At 41.9% G+C, this 20844-nt stretch overlaps 2 protein-coding genes across 14 annotated transcripts; one reads left to right on the plus strand and one right to left on the minus strand.

Moving 5' to 3' along the window:
- The first annotated feature begins 525 nt into the window (after positions 1-525).
- Cry2 (cryptochrome 2) lies at positions 526-6221 on the plus strand. Of its 8 annotated transcripts, none has more exons than XM_046627521.2 (11): positions 526-811; positions 2200-2584; positions 2667-2918; positions 3000-3184; positions 3901-4139; positions 4214-4381; positions 4449-4589; positions 4699-4850; positions 4915-5117; positions 5177-5206; positions 5412-6221. In XM_046627521.2, exons 2-11 carry the CDS (start codon positions 2373-2375, stop codon positions 5606-5608), a joined length of 1779 nt encoding a protein of 592 aa, XP_046483477.1. In that variant the 5' UTR covers positions 526-811; positions 2200-2372; the 3' UTR covers positions 5609-6221. The 8 variants fall into 8 exon arrangements, with proteins under 8 accessions (XP_046483477.1, XP_046483476.1, XP_046483479.1 ...); XM_046627520.2 differs by having other exon boundaries at positions 2285-2584; XM_046627523.2 differs by having other exon boundaries at positions 2285-2584; positions 5415-6221.
- On the minus strand, positions 6190-20836 carry Asap (ArfGAP domain of ASAP). Of its 6 annotated transcripts, none has more exons than XM_046627509.2 (17): positions 20200-20836; positions 16715-16787; positions 14378-14523; positions 13935-14231; positions 13754-13839; positions 13517-13673; positions 13172-13436; positions 12878-13105; positions 12571-12793; positions 12317-12497; positions 11936-12211; positions 11681-11800; positions 11375-11585; positions 10900-11220; positions 10441-10607; positions 9062-9160; positions 6190-8522 (listed from the first exon to the last, which is right to left on the minus strand). In XM_046627509.2, the coding sequence occupies exons 1-17, from the start codon at positions 20323-20325 to the stop codon at positions 8277-8279; spliced, it is 3222 nt and encodes a 1073-aa protein (XP_046483465.1). In that variant the 5' UTR covers positions 20326-20836; the 3' UTR covers positions 6190-8276. The 6 variants fall into 6 exon arrangements, with proteins under 6 accessions (XP_046483465.1, XP_046483464.1, XP_046483466.1 ...); XM_046627508.2 differs by having other exon boundaries at positions 6190-8546; XM_046627510.2 differs by having other exon boundaries at positions 6190-8546; positions 13977-14231; positions 20200-20835.
- Positions 20837-20844: the final 8 nt, after the last annotated feature.

Here is a 20844-nt window from a genome sequence, read left to right on the forward strand (position 1 = left end):
CTATATCGCGGTATGTCTATTTTGCAACTTTCTTCAAGGATTGGCGCAGATTTTAGCTCGCTATATATATACGCTTGCAATCGTATACAGGTAAAATATCTAACTGCAGTAGGTCGAGCAAACAAATTTGGAAAACGCATATAATGCAATCTGGACGAACGGAGCAGCCCAAAGGCGAAATACTTTCCGCTGATGTTATTATTCTTGTGGAAAAATAAATAGCATTGCATACAACAATTGAGTAGCATTGTTTGCCCGTGCGGGGCCTGCTTTATATTGTGTTGCAATAAATTGCCGTAGATCTCAGTTCTTGTATATTACATGTGTTGGAACGAAAGGACGGCGTCGACCGACCACGGCGAAGGCAACGTGCCGAGCTCCCACCACGTGACCCGGTCAACGAATCACCCAGCATAATTTCTGCGGTCACGTTGCATGCGGCGTGGTTCGCGGCGCCCGCCGTCCCCCGTAACCCAGGAGGTGAACAACGTCGCTCTGCAGGTAAGCTCAGTTGGCTCAGTCACGGCGACCGAGAAATGCGTCAGTACCCCGTCAACACATCTCCATACTCTTAGTGTTCGTGTAATTTGCTGGTATCCCAGCTGTAACGTCGACCGACGATTTGCGACATATATTTTTTTCCTGTGCAGAAGCTGATTGATGAAAGAAAGAAAAAAAAAAATTCACGAGCCGCAGTTAACTAGGAAACTAAAACACTGAAAAGCGAGACGTTGCTTTTTCTCATCTACAATATCGTGACCTTACTCGCAGGATCATTTTACGATCTATTGTAACGGATTAATCGTTTGTCGTGAGTAAAAAATTATTTAGCTATTTTTTTGTAAATTTTCAGTCTCTGAAAACTGGGTGTGAGATACATTTGCGACCTGGAAAAATTCGCCACGGTTCGGAAAATTACAATCAATTTTTTTTCCGACCAAAGTACATATTAGTTGGGTATTGGACAATTTTTGGCCAACTCTTTCTAGCTAATACTTGTGATTGAATTGTGATAAAAAAGAAAATGTACAAATGTTATTTTGATTTAAAAACACGTGATCCATGCCCTGAAACGACGACTATATTATAAGCATACGTACTAAGGGCACAGCCTTCTTAACGCATGTAGGTGCGTGTAAAGATTTGAGAATTTGACAATATCGAGTTATGCGGTACACCGTATCTAGTAACTAATTGTAAGCGCTCTGTCAGAGAAAGCTCGATGCGATGTATATCTAGGAAGAATTCCGTACCAAGTCCGGCAACATCAGATTCTACGACACTGTATAAAACTTAAAATATTAACGTCATTCACTGATCAGCCTACTTTTAATTGACTAATATTTGAAATAAATATATTTGAGTTACTGCAGTACGTTCAAACTGATAATCAAATCACTTCAGATTTTGGTAAATTTTACACACAAATCTGGAGATGTTATGATAATAACGCACCAAGCAACTCCAAAATTAGAAGGCGCTTACAAAAGTATTTATAACTACGATAAAAACTGTACCTTTACATTGATCGGAATGAATTCACTGCAAAAATCCATAGCTAATAACTGAAGAAGCCATGGAAAGACGTATTTACCTGTCGTCTAAAAGTGTTGTACCTATAATTATACTCCCAGAGAAGGGTCAGTACAAAATTATAAGGGAGACACGTAACGTAGAATCTGCAGCTCAATATACATGGTCCCCTTCGCCGAAGGGTCACGTTTTCTCAACCTTACAATTAATCTGTATCGCGCTACTGTCAACATGACGATTGAGCTATAATTTTAGCGCGTCGTATTCGTTTCTAGATATTTGTTATGTATATAATAGAGATCTAAGAATATATTTACCAAATAACAAATATTTATGTATTTATTTATTTTCGTCTTAATAGAACCTGCGATAGTATATTTATCAGTTATCAGTGATAAATCCAGCGCGCAGAACAATATACCTTTAATTGTATAATGGAATCTACTTAATTAATTGTAATGTCTTTATACATACCGGGACATTACGTGGATGCGCAACGTAACGACTCTGAACCATAGACTTATTCTGATGTCTCGGTATGTATAAAGACATTACAATTAATTAATTAGATTCCATTATACAATTATAGGTATATTGTTCTGCGCGCTGGATTTATCACACATATCTGAGAATAACTTCAAATAACTGATAATTATGCTATCGCAGGTTTTATTGAATCGAAAATAAATAATTACCGTCCACCTTGCACCCATGTGCTACAGTATTGCGCAAAAGATATATAAACCTGCAGTAGGTGCAGTTCAACCGAACGAAAAAATAAGCACAATCGTGGAATTCCACGTAACGTTGTAAGCGCCCACCGAGACCTAGTGGAGAAGATGACCGACGGTGAGAAGGCCCAGCATGGGGGTCTGAAACCGTTCCGGAGGGACGGCAAGAAGCACACCGTCCACTGGTTCCGGAAGGGGCTCAGACTCCATGACAATCCGGCCCTTCGGGAGGGACTTACAGGCGCCACGACCTTCCGGTGCGTGTTCGTTCTCGACCCGTGGTTCGCCGGCAGCACCAACGTCGGCATTAACAAGTGGCGGTATGATATTATCCGTATTGGAGAGATGCATTGAGCACACCTTTGCTAAAGAATCTCGGTTTACACGTTGCGACTGCCCTAGGTTCCTGCTGCAGTGTCTGGAGGACCTCGACCGGTCTTTGTGGAAGCTAAACTCCCGGCTTTTCGTTATTCGCGGACAACCAGCCGACGTGTTACCAAAACTCTTTAAAGAGTGGGGCACCACGGATCTCACCTTCGAAGAGGATCCCGAGCCGTTCGGACGGGTTCTCAACCAGAACATAACGACGCTCTGCGAGGAAATGGGCATATCGGTGGTGCAGAGGGTGTCCCACACGCTCTACAAACTGGACAGGTGAATAATTGTATCATGGCATTGGACAAACCGCGAGTAATTCTATGCGCGTCCAGTGTTTTCAATAATTTCTCATTATAGTATCATCGAGAAGAACGGAGGAAAGGCGCCTCTGACTTATCACCAGTTCCAGAACGTCGCAGCCGCGATGGACCCACCGCCACCGCCCGAGGCTTTGGTAACTTCCGAATTCACGACTGGAGCTTACACGCCTATCATGGTGAATCACAACGACGTGTACGGCGTGCCCACTCTAGAGGAGCTAGGTATGTGTATCAGGGTAGTTCTTATTTTGGTCATGTCGAAATTTTTTTGCGCTCACCCCCCAAAACTAATCACATAGAAAAAAAAAAAAAAATTGGCCGCAACGCCGAATTCGTCCGAGAACTCTAATACGCCCCGCCAAGTTGCGGAATTATTATATGGAAAAATGCGTGCATTTGAAGTTTTTTCGAAGGCAACTGTTGATTACTTTAACACTATGTATTATGGAAAAATTTCCTGCGACCATTTTGTATGAATACTCTACAAAAAAGATATTTCGGAAAAATTGTCGTACATCTAATATTTATCACGTTATCAGCGAAGAACTGTCTTAATTTTTTCGCTAATAACGTGAAAATATTAGATTTACGAAAATTTTTCAAAGCATCTCTTTTATAGAGCAACAAATTTCTTGAAAAATAGGCACAGAAATTTTTTTTATGATGCACTGTTTTAAAGCAATCAACAGTTCTTAAAAAAATTTCAAATGCATTTTCCATGTAAAAATTCGACTGTTTGGCGGGGCGTGTTAGAGTAATTGGACAAATTCTGGGTTGCGGCCAATTTTTTTTCTATGCTTGATTACTTTTGGGAGGTAAGCACAAAGAAATTCTGATCTGACGAAAATAAGAACCACCCTAATGTTTACCGATAAATAACCACTGCCCTTTGCGATGGGAATATGAGAAGGGATCGCCTGCATCGCAGATTCTTTCAGGCTTCGAGACCGAGAATTTGCTGCCTCCTGTTTGGATCGGCGGCGAGACTGAAGCCCTGGTGAGGCTTGAGTATCACCTCGCACGTAGATATTGGGTGGCAAGCTTCGGCCGTCCCAAAATGACCCCGCAATCGCTTCTCGCGAGTCAGACAGGCCTTTCTCCTTATCTCCGTTTCGGCTGTCTCAGCACGAGACTCTTTTTCTACCAGCTCACGGACTTGTACAAAAAGGTTTTGCGTGTCTGTTTCTGGGGTAAACACAAATGTGGATGATTAAAAAGGTACATAACGAGAGGTGGTGATCAATTTCGCAGATTAAGAAAGCCGTGCCGCCATTGTCGCTTCACGGGCAGCTGCTGTGGCGGGAATTTTTTTACTGCGCCGCTACGCGGAATCCGAGCTTCGACAGGATGCAGGGTAACCCGATTTGCGTTCAGATACCGTGGGACAAGAATGCCGAGGCGCTCGCCAAGTGGGCGAACGTGAGTTTGCTATACGACAAAATTTGGTCGCCTGTATAGTGGCTACACAGATAAATCTCCACGACAGGGTCAAACAGGGTTTCCCTGGATCGATGCAATTATGACTCAGCTCCGAGAGGAAGGCTGGATTCATCATCTGACGAGACATGCAGTCGCGTGTTTCCTGACCAGAGGGGATCTCTGGTTATCCTGGGAGGAGGGGATGAAGGTATACATATATCGTATAGGATTTGTTAAGATTCAGCCGGTTGGTAATAGTCGTCTTATCTCAATGTTACATGGATTTTTTTTATAACAAACCCATGATCCTGCACCAGGTATTCGACGAACTTCTCTTGGATGCCGACTGGTCCGTAAACGCCGGTATGTGGATGTGGCTCTCCTGTAGTTCGTTTTTCCAGCAATTCTTCCACTGCTACTGTCCTGTCCGGTTTGGCCGTAAAGCCGACCCCAACGGCGACTACATAAGGTGAGAATACCGTCGACCCGCAAGCGATCGAGCATATAATCAACCTGGCTCTTCGCTTCTTCAGGCGCTACGTGCCAGCCTTGAAGACCTTTCCAGCAAAGTACATACACGAGCCGTGGAACGCGCCGCAGAGCATTCAGCAGACGGCCAAATGCATAATTGGGAAGGACTATCCACTGCCGATGGTCGACCACGGGAAGAGTTCGCGGATAAATATCGAGCGTATGAAGCAGGTCTACCAGCAGCTCAACAAGTACAGGGGAAATGGTAGGTATCCTTGCACCCCTCACTGTCGATATTCGATAACGTAGATATATTTTTGACAGGACTCCCAGGCACGAGGGGAGAAACAATAGGTGGGTTAAACACGATTTGCTCGTGGATTATGCACTTAATTTCACAGCTACAGCATGGTATTATTGTGTCTTGTACATAAACTGTGTGTATATAGTAAGACAAAGTACCGTTTTACCAACCTTTTCTTCTCTTTTGTAATTATTACGGCGTAGTTTCGAACGATTGGCAAACTTATGACAGTGAGTTTTATTCTTTCCGATCAAGAAGGACTGCTAAATTGTACGCTAGCGACAGCCACACTCCCCCAGTCTCAAGAAGATGAGAAACATAAGCATCAGACGACGAGTAACCCTTCCCTGAGTCCCGCTAGACACCAGAAAACCATTTGCAGCATCCTATCCATGGTCACCCTCCGCCAGCTAGACCAGACCGCTGAATTCCCATCCTCTGAGATGGACTGATCATCGCATCTTCCTACTTGCGCGGATTCTGTTGAGCCGTGTACATAAACAGCTATAACATGTATGTAAATAATAATATAAGTATACATATAGTACTGTACATTATAATTGGTGCTTCGCCGGGTGATGATGCATCAGATCTAGATTGGCGAAGATTTGACTGTTCCAAGTCGATCTGCTCGAGATTCTTAATCATCTTAGAAAATTCTACTCCATGAAGGAACTAAAAATTTCATTGTCAAGGAAATTTTATAAAATTAACAACTAGAATAAAAGCTTTACACTGAAATTGCCGTTGGTCCTGTATCTCGAATGCAGTTTTTTGTAAGCTGTAAAGATAATTCGGTAAGACGGTAGTGTAAGATATTTCTACGCTCTGGACATACAGTGACATATAAGTTGTAACATGACTCATTTTGGCAATTGATCATGATACTATTATGTCTGTATGTATGTATAAATATATGTATACACGTGGATACTACTGGATGTCCGAACGGCATTTATTATATGTATTCATATGTATATTATTTACACGAATAACGCTTTACATTATTGTATTATAATATCAACTTTTCAAATGGTTTTTGTTCGTGGGTTTATTTTTTTTAAGTTTTTTCTGAAAAAAGGTTTGCACAAATCGACCGACAATTCAATCCGCAATAATACGATCTTTCGTAAGAATTTAAGTTGTAGAAATGCGCAAGTTTTCCTTATTAAGTTAGATTTAGCGTTACAAACACCGATAGTTGAAAACGATTCGAAATTTTGAGACCGAGCAAGTCGCACGACAATTCGTAAAATCTTGGCACGCAATCTATTTGCATGGGTGAATTCACTCAGTTCGCTAAATTGCGTATCGTGCATATCTGTGGCTATGCTATCTATGACTTATGAGGCTTTAGAGGGCCATTTGACTTTTATACAAAATCTCCGATTGTTATTCTCACACAATCATGTATTACTATCAGTGGGTTTTCGGTTGAGTAACGCAATACATACTACGTATTCCCTATCTGTCTAGTTAATAATTTACTTAAAGTTAGTACCTAAATTTATGTACTGCACATGTATACAGTAATGTATGTATGTATATATCCAAATTTCTGATATATTGTACATACGGTTGTGATTAAAATACAAAGAATACAACATTCATGAACGTAATATACTTCCGTGATATATATATTATGTATATATCGTTACTTCATTACTTCGAATAGATATTATATGTATACATTATGCACATACATATCATGTGTGTGTGTGTGTATGTGTGTGTCCACAGATTGATAAAAACATCGATTTATATTTACACACACATCGAGAGTATGTATGAGTACTTGTAACAACACAGGTCTTTGCAGGAAGTGTGCACCGTTTTCCGCACTCGGATGTTTGAGATTCATGTTCATTGTTCAGACTCGACAATCGATTCTCAATAAATCTCAAGCATTCAAGTAACAACAGATGAACGTAGAATCGTACATATCTATTATATACTTACAATTACTAAAATATATTTATACAAGACTTGCAATACTGATCTATGGATGTACCGGTGTGTGTATACGGACCGAACGGCCAGTATTTACGTTTCGATCTAATTCTGAATACCCGTCACGTTGCGGTAATTAATAATAAAAATAACAGTAATGAAGAGGAAAACCCGTTGCGACGTGAGAAATGTAAAAATATCAGGAGCATCGACGGAAGAAGTAACCACGAAACGATACAATATTATATAAATACACACGATACATCGCTTCGCATTGGCTCGGTTTTCTTGATCATTAATTTAATTTAATAAGTTGTTCTTTGGTCTCGAGATATCGAAATGTAAACTTGCTAATTTCGAATAATCTTACTATATATTGTTGTAATTCGTTCTTCTGTACGTTCCTCGCATCACTGTCACACACCTACTTCTACTATAATATAATTTCATTCTACGCATAAATTTGTGAGAATTTAAACATCTTACTAAAGGTACATAAAGATAAATTGAATCTCTTCAATTAATTTTCGTACATTCAATTTCTTCAAATAATACAAGTCGACGTATCCATGATGCGCGTGCCGCAGGTTGAATATCGTGTGACGTTTACGTTACTGATTAAAGTTAGTATGGCATAAAAATAAACTCGATTATAATATTCACATTGTGACGATTTGTGACCGATATATGTATATTGCATATGTACAGAATACTTTTTTTTTAGTGTCATGCGTGGTGGTGTTTGTCGTTATAATTAATTGTTCACGAGTAGGAACACGATTAATACTTAAGTAACGTTCCTCCCTTTCCCTCATCTTCTTCATCTGAAATTTACGATACCGTTTTCTCTGTGTCCCCCTATCCCTCATTTCCTTCTCTCAATCTCTGGATGGTTCTCTGGAGCATAAAATGCGTTAAAGCACCCCTAACACGGTGGCCAAAACGGGTGGAGAGAGAAAGAAAGTTTCGTATCTAATGAATGTTCGACCTGCGGGGGATGGTCCGGCCATCTTCGGATTTTCTTACACGATGTCGCGTGAGGCTCATCGATGATGAGCGAGTTTTTCCGGAACAAGTGCTACGTCCGTGTAATCGAACCATGTCAGATTCGTGACAGGTGACGTCATCACCCGAGACGATCGAAGCCAAGGAACCGAGGCTCGCCGAATGTTATTCCTGCAGCATGTGGACAAAGCTTATAGGGAACATGCCTCGTCTGTCCGGTTGCCGTTCGAGAGCACCCTCCATCCAGTTGTCGTCGTCGGTGTGCTCGTTGGTCACAACGATTACTTCGCCCTCGCGAAATGAGAGCTCGTCTTCGTTGTCCGCTTCGCAGTCGTAGAGGGCGCGACACCGCCGAAGCCCGCCAGTGGAAACCGAACCACCGGTTCCGGATCCTCCTCCAGGCGACGTTGGCTGCAGGGAATAAAACAGATACGGCTGTCCCAATAGGAAGCGTTAATGTACCTGCATTATTGGCATTCGTGATTTTTTTTTTTTGTACACATTCCCCATTCCCCATCGACAAATCATGCGCAATGATGTAAGGCCGCCGCCCGCGTTTATGAAGGAATATTATTGCCAGTGTGAAAAGCATCAGATTCTAAAGCGATAATGAGTGGCCGATAATATGGCGTATGAGTTGATGCAGCGCACTTTTATGTTACGCTGAACATGAAGCACGCGAAACACTTCAGAACAAGACTAACTACCGAAGACAGGCTTGGTAATGTCTGGGGCATGCCAAGTAACAAAGAATTGTCAAACTACCAGTATCATTCCTTTTCGAATCAAGTTATGAGAGGAAAAAAAGCTCGTAGATAAGGCGATCATTGTTATTGTTTTTGTTATCATAGTTACGAATTAATATAATTCAAGCACACGGCGTACATTCAAACCTCAAAGCAATCTCATATAAAATTTCATATATAGCATGTGATTATTGTTAATGTTACCGGATTGAGATTGATCGTGATATTCGAGAGCAAAGATGAAGAAGAAGAAGAAGAAGACTCCTCGGTACCCCTCTCTATTCCAGATCGCTGCTCCCTTCGCTGTACAATCAATAACCGTCAACAACATGAACAACAGCATTACAACCGACAGTGATAACGACCATGGAGACAACATCAATAACAACAACAGCAGCAAAAACAACAACAAAATCAACAAGGCGTATGGTATGTATCTAGAGTGCGAAAATTGCTGGCTTCAATTAATCATTCATATTTACGTCTACACAATTTTATAGGTAAGTGAATAATAGTATGATTGATTTTTATCTGATGCACTGATCGTATATACAAACACAACATAAAATTGGATTGCATCAACAGCACAATTAAGTCTCCTATATATTTTGTAGAGTTTTTTTTCAGAATCGGCTCAAGAGTCGAGTCAGAATGATGATGCATCGATAGTGCAAAATTTCACACGGCCAATTAACGAGCGGGATGAATATGTATAAGCGCAATACCCGTATGCCTTAGTCACCAAGCGTTGACATACGAATATCAGAGTTGTGAAAATAGTTATGTAAATGTAATGCATTACCCATTACTTTGAACAACGTGTATTGGTCAAGTTCTCCATTACAAATAAAAAAAGTAATGTGTAAGGGATGAGTGCTCCATTACAAATAGAATAATTGCTCCATCATTATTTTATTTCGCTCACTAAAAGTTTCTTCTGGGCAAATTCGTTTTTTTCTGTTTAGAGATCAATACGTCACGTAGAAGAAAAAGGCTAAAATAACAAACTGGCATACTGCATTCTCATTGTTTTATTACGCTGACAAAGTTATCTATGTGAGATAGCTATTACTTGAAAACCAACTTCCTCACTCTAGACTACAAATAAAACACGTATTTCAGCATTTCCCAAAGTTTAACTCTTAACAGATTGTAAGGCGGTGAAAAAGTTAATATAGAAAAACAAATTTAAAGAAAAAAAAATTTATTGAATATCCTACATCACAAATTACTTTTTTTTTCATTTGTAATTTGTAATGGATCACTTATCAGTTGCACATTACTTTTTTAAATTTGTAATAGAGCACTCATTCATTACACATTCCTTTATTGATTTGTAATGGATCATGCATCCAGTACACATTACTTTTTTATTTGTAATGTATGATGCACCCATTACACAGTACTTTTTTATTTGTAATGGATCACTCAAAACCATTACAAATTACAAAAGTAATGTGCACAAAAGCACTCATCCATTTCACATTACGCATTGTAATGTGTCACGAATACAGTAATGCATTAGTCACAACTCTGATGAATATACAATACAAGCGTATACGAACGAATATACGGGTAAATACCTTTCTCGGTGGTGGCACGGGGTTACCCAACGCATGTTCGGAACACAAGGATGTGAGGGACTCACTGCTCCGTCCATTGCTCAGTCTCGTCGTATGCTGAGCATTTGGCCCTGGTGCTGGCGGTGGTGGGTTTCGCGGCCTCTGGAGTGTAGATACCTTCTCTACACCTGAGGACATACATACACACATCGATAAACGGGACGGAAAGATTACCGACAACTCGACAAAATAATATTTAGCGTATAAGTAGAGATTTGATGACATAAAATGTACGATAACGGGTCTTATCAAAAGTCAAATACTTAAATGCCTAATGACAACCGAATCTCCCGAATTGAGAAATCAGGAGGACGCGACGAAATCTGATAAAATCCCGGTGAACGAGACACTTTCGCACGGGTGAGTAAATGAATTTGAGAGTAAGGGTGCATTGCCTATAACCGAGAAAAATGTAAGCACCGTGTGCCGTAGAGGAGGATGAGTCGCCACTGGGGGACCGCTTGTGATGCAGGTGGTGTTGGGTGTTCAGGGCATTCAACGAGCTCGGCAGAGTATGGAGCGTGTGACCGGCCAGAATCGGCTCACTGGTTGTCCGACTGTGAGAGGAAGTCGAAGTTCCGGAAGACGGTAGGGTGCCGTAGTGGGAAGGTAAGAGATTCGAGCTGGCTGTCCCAATCAACGCCGCGGGCGGAGGAGGCGCGACGCGTTTCTTCAATGACCCGTGAACGTTGCCTGCCGCTACAATCCCGATGTCCGAAGATGCGATCGCAGAAGACGTAACTGAATCATGGAAATTTGGAAACAAACATTTACACGCGTGTTCAGCGGCGACTCAAATATGAAATCGTTCATGTGACGAGTAACGTGCGTAAAGCAAAAAAAAAAAACATAGCGTGGGACGGCGGATGTCTGATCAGGGATATGAGCGACTCACCAGTTACGAGGGGTTTCCGACTCTGCGGTGGTGGTGGCGGTGGCATTTGTTGTCTATTCGACGAACTCGGCGAGGAACCACCCTGAAGACTTCCGCATGTACTGCTTCGACTTCGCAAGGTCTGGGGCGAGTCTCCTGGTCCGCCACTTCCACCCCCGGCGTAAGACGGTGGCCTGCTACGCGATTTTTTCTCTGGTGTCGAACATCCGTTCTATGGCAAAGTATCAGCCACGTGTTAGATTCAAAGTAATATCAATTCGATTTTGTGTTTTGAATTGCGTTGTCATACTCTGCGTTTCAACGTACTCTGTCTTCGATGATCGTATCGTCGTCAGAAAAATCGGTTGAGCCCTCGTCATGCGACAAGTTCCAGTCGATGTTCACATTATCAAACAACGTTTTTTGCCTCTGAAGAGCATGGCTAAGCTAAAACATAGAAATAAAAGGTCGTTATTTCAACTTCATTGTCGCACATTCGACAGATTTTTCGCGATCCAGAATCATGTCGTATTGTAATATTCCGAACATTGAATTCTCGTAAAAGTACAAGGTATGCATTACCAGTTCTTTACACGTGTGATGCCCCATCTCCTGTGCAATATCAAGCGGTGTTTTTTCTTGCTTGTTCCTCAGCATCGGATCAGCTCCAGCCCTGAGAAGGAGCTTCATCGCCTCGGCTCTGTCGTGTCTTGCGGATAAGTGGAGCGCCGATTCACCCTCAGTTGTAGTTCTGTCGATGCTGCCGGCGTGCATATTTTGAACAAGAAAATCGACTAGGTGCAGGCTGTTTCCCATTTCACGTAGTATCGCCAGGTGGAGTGCCGTCTCGCCGATATCCTGGATCCAGATGAAACGAAAAACAGATTAATATACAATAGCAATGCAGAAATATATGCCTACTAATCCTGATATGTCATATCTGCATGAATCAAATCAACGCACCGAAGTAGGGAGCGGTGCCGATAGATCCACATTTTCAGCAAATACTTGGAGTAACTGTTGTAGGTCCCTGTTGTTCACGGCATGTTCCAAGTCCGACAGAAGATCACGTTCGTCGGCGCATGTGCTCATAACGTATCTCTTCTCGACATACTTGGCGCGTATGAATTCGTACCTCTCCTCCCTACAATAGGACGCAAAAAGATGGTATCGAGATCCATGGATTTAGGGAAGAGTACGTCACCTGCAATACTTACATTGTCGAGGTTGGAGTGGGTTTCAGATTGTGATGCAGTGTAGCTTCCATTACTTCGTTGAACGACTGGTTCGTCATGTGACGTGCAAGCAACAGCTGCGCCGTCCCGATGTTGTCGAGAGTCAACGATTGTATCCGCGATATATGAACACCGAGATCCCTGTGAATACCGCTACATTCGATGCAGACGATTATCCCGAAATTTGTTGACAACCACGTAGCATCTGTAACGAATACGACGTCAATATAATTGGGCAAAGCTATGACATTGGCCAATGATCGAGGAGGAAATGATCACTTCTAACTACCGTTCTGAGAGGAACAATCGCAACAATGGTCGTTCCCTGGTAGTCGAGTGACACATCTAATAACGGCCTGTTGAAGTTCAACCAAGCTGGGGTTTCCTTGGCCCGCCTCAGCTTTGCCGCTAGCGTCAAAAGCTCTGAGCAGGGCTCGTTCTTTGCAGTTCACCAACACCGACATCCAGGCCCGCTGATCTGCCTCATCCTCAGCTTGGAAATGATACGTCCGGTTGTCTGCACAGAGTTGACGCAATGTTAGATACGTTCCGTGGCCTATAAGGAATACGAAGAATAGCTCACAGCTTATCAGATCAAATCCCCGCTTGTCGTCGGGAACAAGTTTTATTTGGCACGTTAGCAAGTTGACTCTAGTTGGCGGTTTGTTTTCATCTGCGTGACATATGTCGAGGAAACCCTCTGCTTGCACGGCACACCGACGTTTCTGCCATACTCGACGCATCTTTCCCTCGCTTTTTTTCAGCAAGTGACCTGACCGCGTAACGCCGTGCTGCTTGTCACCCTGGAGCTGGTGCAGCGAATAGCCTACACTCGCGTTCACGTTCATCTGCAATACAAATACAAGTCATTGGATTAGTAAGTTTCATGATAGGCAATAAAAAATACGTGCATCGTTAGCTTTCTTACCTCTTTGTCACAGCCGGAATTTCGCAGTAAACTTCTGAGCTCGGTTAATCGCTTCCGTTCCTCGTCTTGAGTCTGTCTGATCTTCTGTAATTTAACGCTGAGATCCGCTACGTAAGAACCGAAATGTTCTATTGTCTTCAGGCCGTCTTGAAAGTAACTGCAAGTAAATGTAAAGTATCACGAATAAATCGTAACAACGGTGGTGTGCAAATGCCGCGACTGTCTTCTTTTACTTACTTCGTTTGAGCGTGATAATACTCTACTAAGTGCTGAAGCAGCTCGATCCCTTTCTTAGTTTTTATCTCGTTGACTTTGATGAGGTACTGAAAGCGCCAAAGGACATTTGTAAGATACCGTGTTGAAAGTTATATCGACGTTCGTCAACGAATGATCAATCGAAGTGTTCCTATATACTAACAATAGGTCTAACAATAAGACGACCGGAGTAAAAGGTTCGAACCTCGCACATCTGGAGCTGAAACATTCGTCGTTCCTTCTCCATTTCATCGGCGATTTCCGCCGGCGTCACTTCAGTCCGTATAAGTCCGGCCTCTTTGGCATGCTGCTTCTTTTCTTTCTCAATCTTGGCATATTTCGCCTCGTAGTCTTTCCACGCTTTCTCAAATGGGCGTTTCAAGTCCCCCTTGACACCTCGGAGGTCACCCTTCAGTACCGAGTCCAGTGGGAACATCACGATATTGTTTATATTCTGCATCTACGGAGATATGAAAATCAAGATAATGTTTCCGTTATGACTTCTAAACTTGAACTTGGAGAAATTTGGCAAGATTGCATTTCCGCAAATATATATATTTGTTTAATGTTTTTTCAATTTTTTTTCAGTAATCTGTACATATGTACCAAGGTCTTCATCAGCGCGCTGAGTTCCTTGGTGACTACAGCGAACTTAAGAAAGGCAGCGCCGATATCCGGTTCCTGTTCTTTCAATGCCGCGTCCCCAAGTTTCTCCAGTGCCCGACCGAGGTACACCTCGTTGTCTACGTGAGCTGAAAAAAAAAAAATGGGAAGCGAGCGCGTGCAATTATACGATGTATTGTTATAGGTTTGCCAAATATTGAAATACAGCCATGTAGCAGCACTGGTTCTGACTAGTTATATCAAAATTAAGAATTGTTCACAGTTCGTGTTATAAACGAGAGCAAGAGCAATATCTGCACATGTGGGTAAAAAATGGCGATGTAAACTATCGCTTAGCTTGATAATAACAATGATAACATTTGATCAGTCATTTGTCCATATAGAGTAATTCTGGATGAGATGGCCATAGGTAGGAGATGGCCGACAGTACAGTTTCTTACGTACTTTACTGTATTGGACTATCTCACCCCAAATTACCCTATACGAAATTCAGGAGGAGGGTTAAACAGGATAGCTACTAAATCTCCATTACGAAATTCGATGACTTATCGAGCTTTTCCAAACAGTAATTTTATAATTTTCCCTGACCAATTCGAATAAATTCGTTATAGCAAATTGGTAAAAATATACGTATGTTCCATATAAATTTTTTTTTTGTATGAAGGTACGAACTGTCACATGGGTTACACGGACTCATCTAGCCGATGCGCACAATCGTTTGTAAGGTAGTATTTAGGAATATTTAAAGTTTGAAGAGAATCTTCCGCCGCTGGTGAAAAAATTTGTATTCGATTTAATTGATCAAAAGCTTTAAAAAATGGTGGGACGTATGCGTATGAAAAAAAAAAATATAACAAATGATTGCTTGACTTCCCGCAAAAACACCTGACATTTCCCTGACTATTCCATAATTTCCAAATTTCATGACAAGTGGCCACCCTGGTTAAAGCTGCGGAGCTCGAAAATAAGGAATCTTAGAGGGCATTGCGGCCTGCAGCAACGGAGAGTTTTCCCTGCCTGCCATCGTTGCAGCGGTACCGCGGCGGTGTTGCAGGCGCCGGGAAAATCGATCTGTCTGTCGAGTTCGGCGCACATACACATATACATGCATAGCTGGATACATAACATATACATATGCTAGGAGGCACGGTACATGCCCTGAATCTATTTCCCGCATCCCCCGCATCGGAGTGCCTATATCCCAACGATTCTCCATTTCCTTCCTGCATAAAGGCAGCTCTTAAGGCAGTTATGAGGTAGACTCCGTGAAAATGTTGTTTTTGAAACGCATGCACAATTTTCGCGTTCTATTGACCCATTGAGCGGGACTAAAGTGACCATTTTCAAACCGGGAGGCAAAAAAAAAAAAAATTAAAATAATGACGACCGCTACGCCGAGCAGCGGGCGTTGTCATTTTTTTTTGTCCGCTTATGCTCACCTTCGAGTCGTACTGAAATCTCCACACTAGGTTTAAAAAAGCCCGCTTTACGCTCTGGGTACACAATATACTATTATTTTCAACTCGACCATAATGTTCACTTTGTTGACCTGAAAAGCGGGACGAAAGTAACATATTATTCCCTCTTTACTTTTTTCCCTCACCTCAGGGAAAAAGTAGTACTTTTATCCCACATTTGCAGAAAATATGACCTCATTAATAATTTTTCAGTCTTCCTGGTTTTCTCTCCTTCTTTTCCATTTCGAACTGCATCTCTCTGTATTACTATAAACATTCAGTAATATTATAGTTTTCAAACTGATAGATCACACTTACATGTAAAAGGAAAATACGGGAATAAAGTCCTATATGTAAACACAGGAGTAAAAGCCGATTATTTTCATGTTACATAATGTACTATTTAAACTGATTGTGAATCTTCTGTAACTTCTTGCCAACCAATTACCCAGTCATACCGCTGAGTACGCAGACTACGTGTGACGGCTGGCGCACCGCGCACGTGTCAACGAATTTCCGCTCAACAACCGGAAGCCTGGAAGCCGGAACTCTGCAGCCCCCGCATGTGTGCACAATCAGTGCGGGTGGTGCTATGGTATTTTAATTTCGTTGCACGGGTGTAAGTCACAGGCAGTGAACTGCAGGCTTTATACCCACCATCAATCACATATTCACATCAACTTATTACAGGTAATTGTTAGTTAGAGGTAACGTTGTTTACGGCCCATAACTCCGCAAGTAGAAAATAAACAACACGTTGTATGAAAAATAACTGTTGCATGCATAAAAATATAATCAAGAAAATAAAAGAAAAGAATCGATCTCGTGGCTACGATATTATTACATATCTGTGCATCCTTACCATTTCCCGAATTGTGTATAGCCTTTATGGCCTTTTTCAGCTTCGTCAGACCATCTCTGTCAAAGTCCAATGTCTGTAATGGATAAGAAAAAGATTGCTTTAGTTGAAGCTTAATCAAAACCTTAGACAAAGATTCGCGTCCAACGCGTATCGTCGGCCTAGCATTCCGGAAGTCGGAAGAAAGCGAAGACTTCCTCGGTATGGGCGGTGAGCTCATATCGCGGACATGCAGGGTTGGTTCAAGGTCACCGGTACGCGGGACAGAATTCCGCGTGAACGCATAACATTAACATCCTTGTTTCAACTTTTTTTAATTATATGTATATCTAGAGAAAAGTATGATCACCGTTGAGATTGCAAAAAAATAAAAATAAAAATAAAACAGAATTTAGCTTTACCTTCAGCATTAACATACTATTATTATTATTGTTACTATTATTTGAAATTCTTTTTCATTAAAATTGTAAAATTTATGTTCATTGGATTAAACAGAACAATATATTTTAAGCGGAAAAAATTCCTTAGAACAAATTAATTCATCTGGTTAAACTAAGCTACATATGATTTAATTCATATTTTTCTTAAAACATTGTTTAAAGTAATTTTATTTTTCAATGTAAGGCCATCATCAAATATCAATTAATTATATCGATTCAATATTCGATTTATAGGGAGAAAAATCAAATCCATTCGACCAGTTATAATTGTTTAAATAATCCTTGGCTGTTTAAGCCATCGCGGTTTTCGACTGCGAAAGCGGCGTGAAGCTTATATTATTATATGCTGACGCAATTACTAACTAGGCAAATAACCCTGTGATGAATGTAATACAACATGTATATATACGTACATGTATAGGTATGCATGTCATTGATACGTAAATTACAGGCTCAAACAGAAAATTTCGAAATGTATCGTTATCATCGAGCTCTCAATAGATTACTATTATAATTATTAATATATCCTTTAACTCCAAAGATTGTCCTGATGTTTGCATACCACATATTGTTATACCGTTGACAAAAGTTTGCAAGAAAAAAATTTTTTCAACAATACGCCGCAAGACACTGCAGCAGCTACCGAACATACTGCATATTGCGAAAACGACCGAGTGCAGCAACGACTCGTATATTAGGGGTGGGTAATGAATGACCAAGTGAAATAATTCATATAATATTCTAATTTACGAGGGAAGGCTTAAGTGTGCGCTACACTATTGTCTAAATGGCATATACTATTAGTAAATATAGGCAAAATTACTCTATCGAATGATCGACCGAGCGGAAGAACGGACACGCAGGTAGGCGTGTAACTTATCGATTCCTCCCGACCGCGACCTTGCGTAACTTTTACATTCCGCAGTTACGCCCGCGGTATATATATATATGTGTGTGTGTGTGTATATGTATATATGTATATACATATACATACATGACACTGTTATCATAGTTCTTATATCACCTTCGTCGCCATGCATCAACATCTGCAGGTCAAACAAGTCCCGTCGGGTGTGAGTTGGGTGCAAGCGACGTGTGTACAGATAGTAAGTAAGTGGAGGGTGAGAGGAAGGGGGCACGTAACAGCTGATTGTCAGCGGGAAGCAGACACAGCGGTTTACATCCGTTCTACCGCTTTATTCACCGCAGCCGCGGCACGCCGCGTATATCCGTAATCTAATTATAAACGAATACACGGAAAAATTTGTAAACATTATCGCTAAGTGATGAAAAATTTCAGCAGTTTCTGATAGTATACTAACAGGTTTTTAATATTCGAGAGTACTTAATTATAGTGCTATAATGAAAATTGAAGGTACAATTCATTTCCGTAAAACATGTTTTACATAAATTATAAGTGTTTGGGGTCGCTGATTACAAATTTGAAATCAGATTTTGAAAATTTACTATGGCGGATGCGATCAGCGACACCGAAAATCGTAGATTACTATCTTGTTACAAAAATTGACCTGGCATAATAATGTGTGACTCAGAGGGTTAACGTATCAAATTTTGCTAACCAGTTTCATATATTATAGCGAAGAAAGGTTTGATATACGAAAGGAAAAATGCAAACGGTTAAAATATATACCTCATAGCCGCCACGTCTGCATGACCCAGTTAAGAATGCCTACATATTGTTCTGTATTAACTATTTCGTGGTTTTAGGTACATGGCTAGCGGGCACGTAGGCGATGCAGGTGCGTCGGCATCGTCGGCTAACGAGCGATTACTAATCACCGCTCTGACGAGCAACGGTTACTTTGATTTAACTAAATAAGTAAGATGAGGCTCTCTCGAGATTCTAATCTTACAACACTGAAATTGGAGCAACATTTAGACACGCAATCTGCTTGAAATCCTTTGTAACATGCGAAAACTTGCGCGGTTTGTACGTTAAAAAAAAAAAATGTAAAGTAAAGGGAAAAAATCTACGATACATCATCTCTTTCGTGGTTAGAAAGGCACGGGAAAATGGATGAGGGGTTCCACCGGAGGTTTAGCCCTCGGCACGTTCTTCGCCAATTACTTATGCCTGCCTATACGTACGTATGAATACCCAGCGAGACAGAAGAACTCGTTCGACCCGAAGGGCTGCTGCCGCTGCTTGGGGGGGGGATAGTCATATAGGAAAGAGGGAGAAGAGCTAACCGTTCAACGCAAGCACGGAGAATCTAACATCGAAGGGAGCCGCCCCGGCATTTCCTGCTAACAAAGATGACATCATAGCACCCTTCTTAATACTGACAATAAATAGCAGAAGGCTATTACCGCGGTGTCTGCTTTAAAATCAGCACACGTGCGATTAGTTGTTATCACCACACGTCGCTGGGTTCCGCACACCGTACAACCATGCCTCGCGATACCTGCTTTAACAGCAACCAAAAATATTGCAAACATACTCCGCCGTTTACATGTGTTGTTATTTCATTATTTGATAGATATCAAAGACAATTGAGAAAAGTCTCAGAGGTAGAATATCGTTGCATCGTATAGCTAGATGTGTATCTGGCAGTCGTGCCGTATCTACCCTTCCTCTCCCCCCTGCCGCTAACGTGCAACCGTGCATTTTACTTACCCTGCACACACATGCATGCAAGTACGGCCTTAATTCTCAACTGTCTCATGCACATGTTGTGGGCACGGATATCGATATCGTGGGTTGAGAATAACCTATGACGGATATGTACGTGAATACAGCAGTGACAGTGGGGGCGGGTAAATGCATCGGTGTGAAATAATGATGACCGTACCTACGTGATAGATATTTGCTAATGTATGTACTGCGCGAGCAGGCGAAGCAAAGCGACGAATGATTAATGATCGTCCAACGAGTGGACTGGTAACGGATGTCAAGAGGAAGCGGCAGAGGACGAATTAAGATCGGTATAATCATGTGCGCATTTCGGTGTGTGTATGAGAATAAAGGCATACATCACGACGACGACAATAAAATTAGGAGGACAGATAAAAACGATGAGAACTTACTTCCTCCAGCGATGTGATGGTCTGCCTGCACTGAGGCATACGCGAGACGAAGGTGGAGGTGGTCGGGGAGTTGTAGTCCTCCTTGGTCTCCTCGACGAACTCGCCGACCGCAATGAGCCCTGGCATATTTGGCGCGTGCGATGTCGTCGTCGCGACGCTTTACCAGGCCGGCGGCACCGAAACGGACACTCTTCGCGTCTGCGATTAGGAAAAATCCGAAAACACAGCCAACTACGTTGACTCCACGACAGGTCGCGAAAGTCGAGAAACTGTCAGATCGTCACACGCACTGCTCACTTCACATACACTCACTGACGTCTCTGTATCGCGAATCGGGCGGACAACTTAACCCCTGAATCTGATCGGGGCCGTTCATTTTCTTTCCTCAGCTGCGCGTCGTTCGGCAATGATTGCGCTTTCTATAGCCGCTCCCGTCTAAGGGCGAGCATGACACTTCGACTCACTTGCGAATCACCACCGACTCTACCGCGGACGCATCTTTTTCATCCAGGGCTCTATACATGCGCTGTCTGGGCAGCCCTGGACCTTATAGCGAGCGACAGCAACGATGCACGTACCTTGGGTTTATTGTTACTGATTCCTCCGCTCTTCGCTGCCGCAGTGCCGCCTACCACCTCCAATCGG

This window comes from Neodiprion pinetum, chromosome 5 (genome assembly GCF_021155775.2).
Source record: "Neodiprion pinetum isolate iyNeoPine1 chromosome 5, iyNeoPine1.2, whole genome shotgun sequence".
Lineage (NCBI taxonomy): Eukaryota > Metazoa > Arthropoda > Insecta > Hymenoptera > Diprionidae > Neodiprion > Neodiprion pinetum.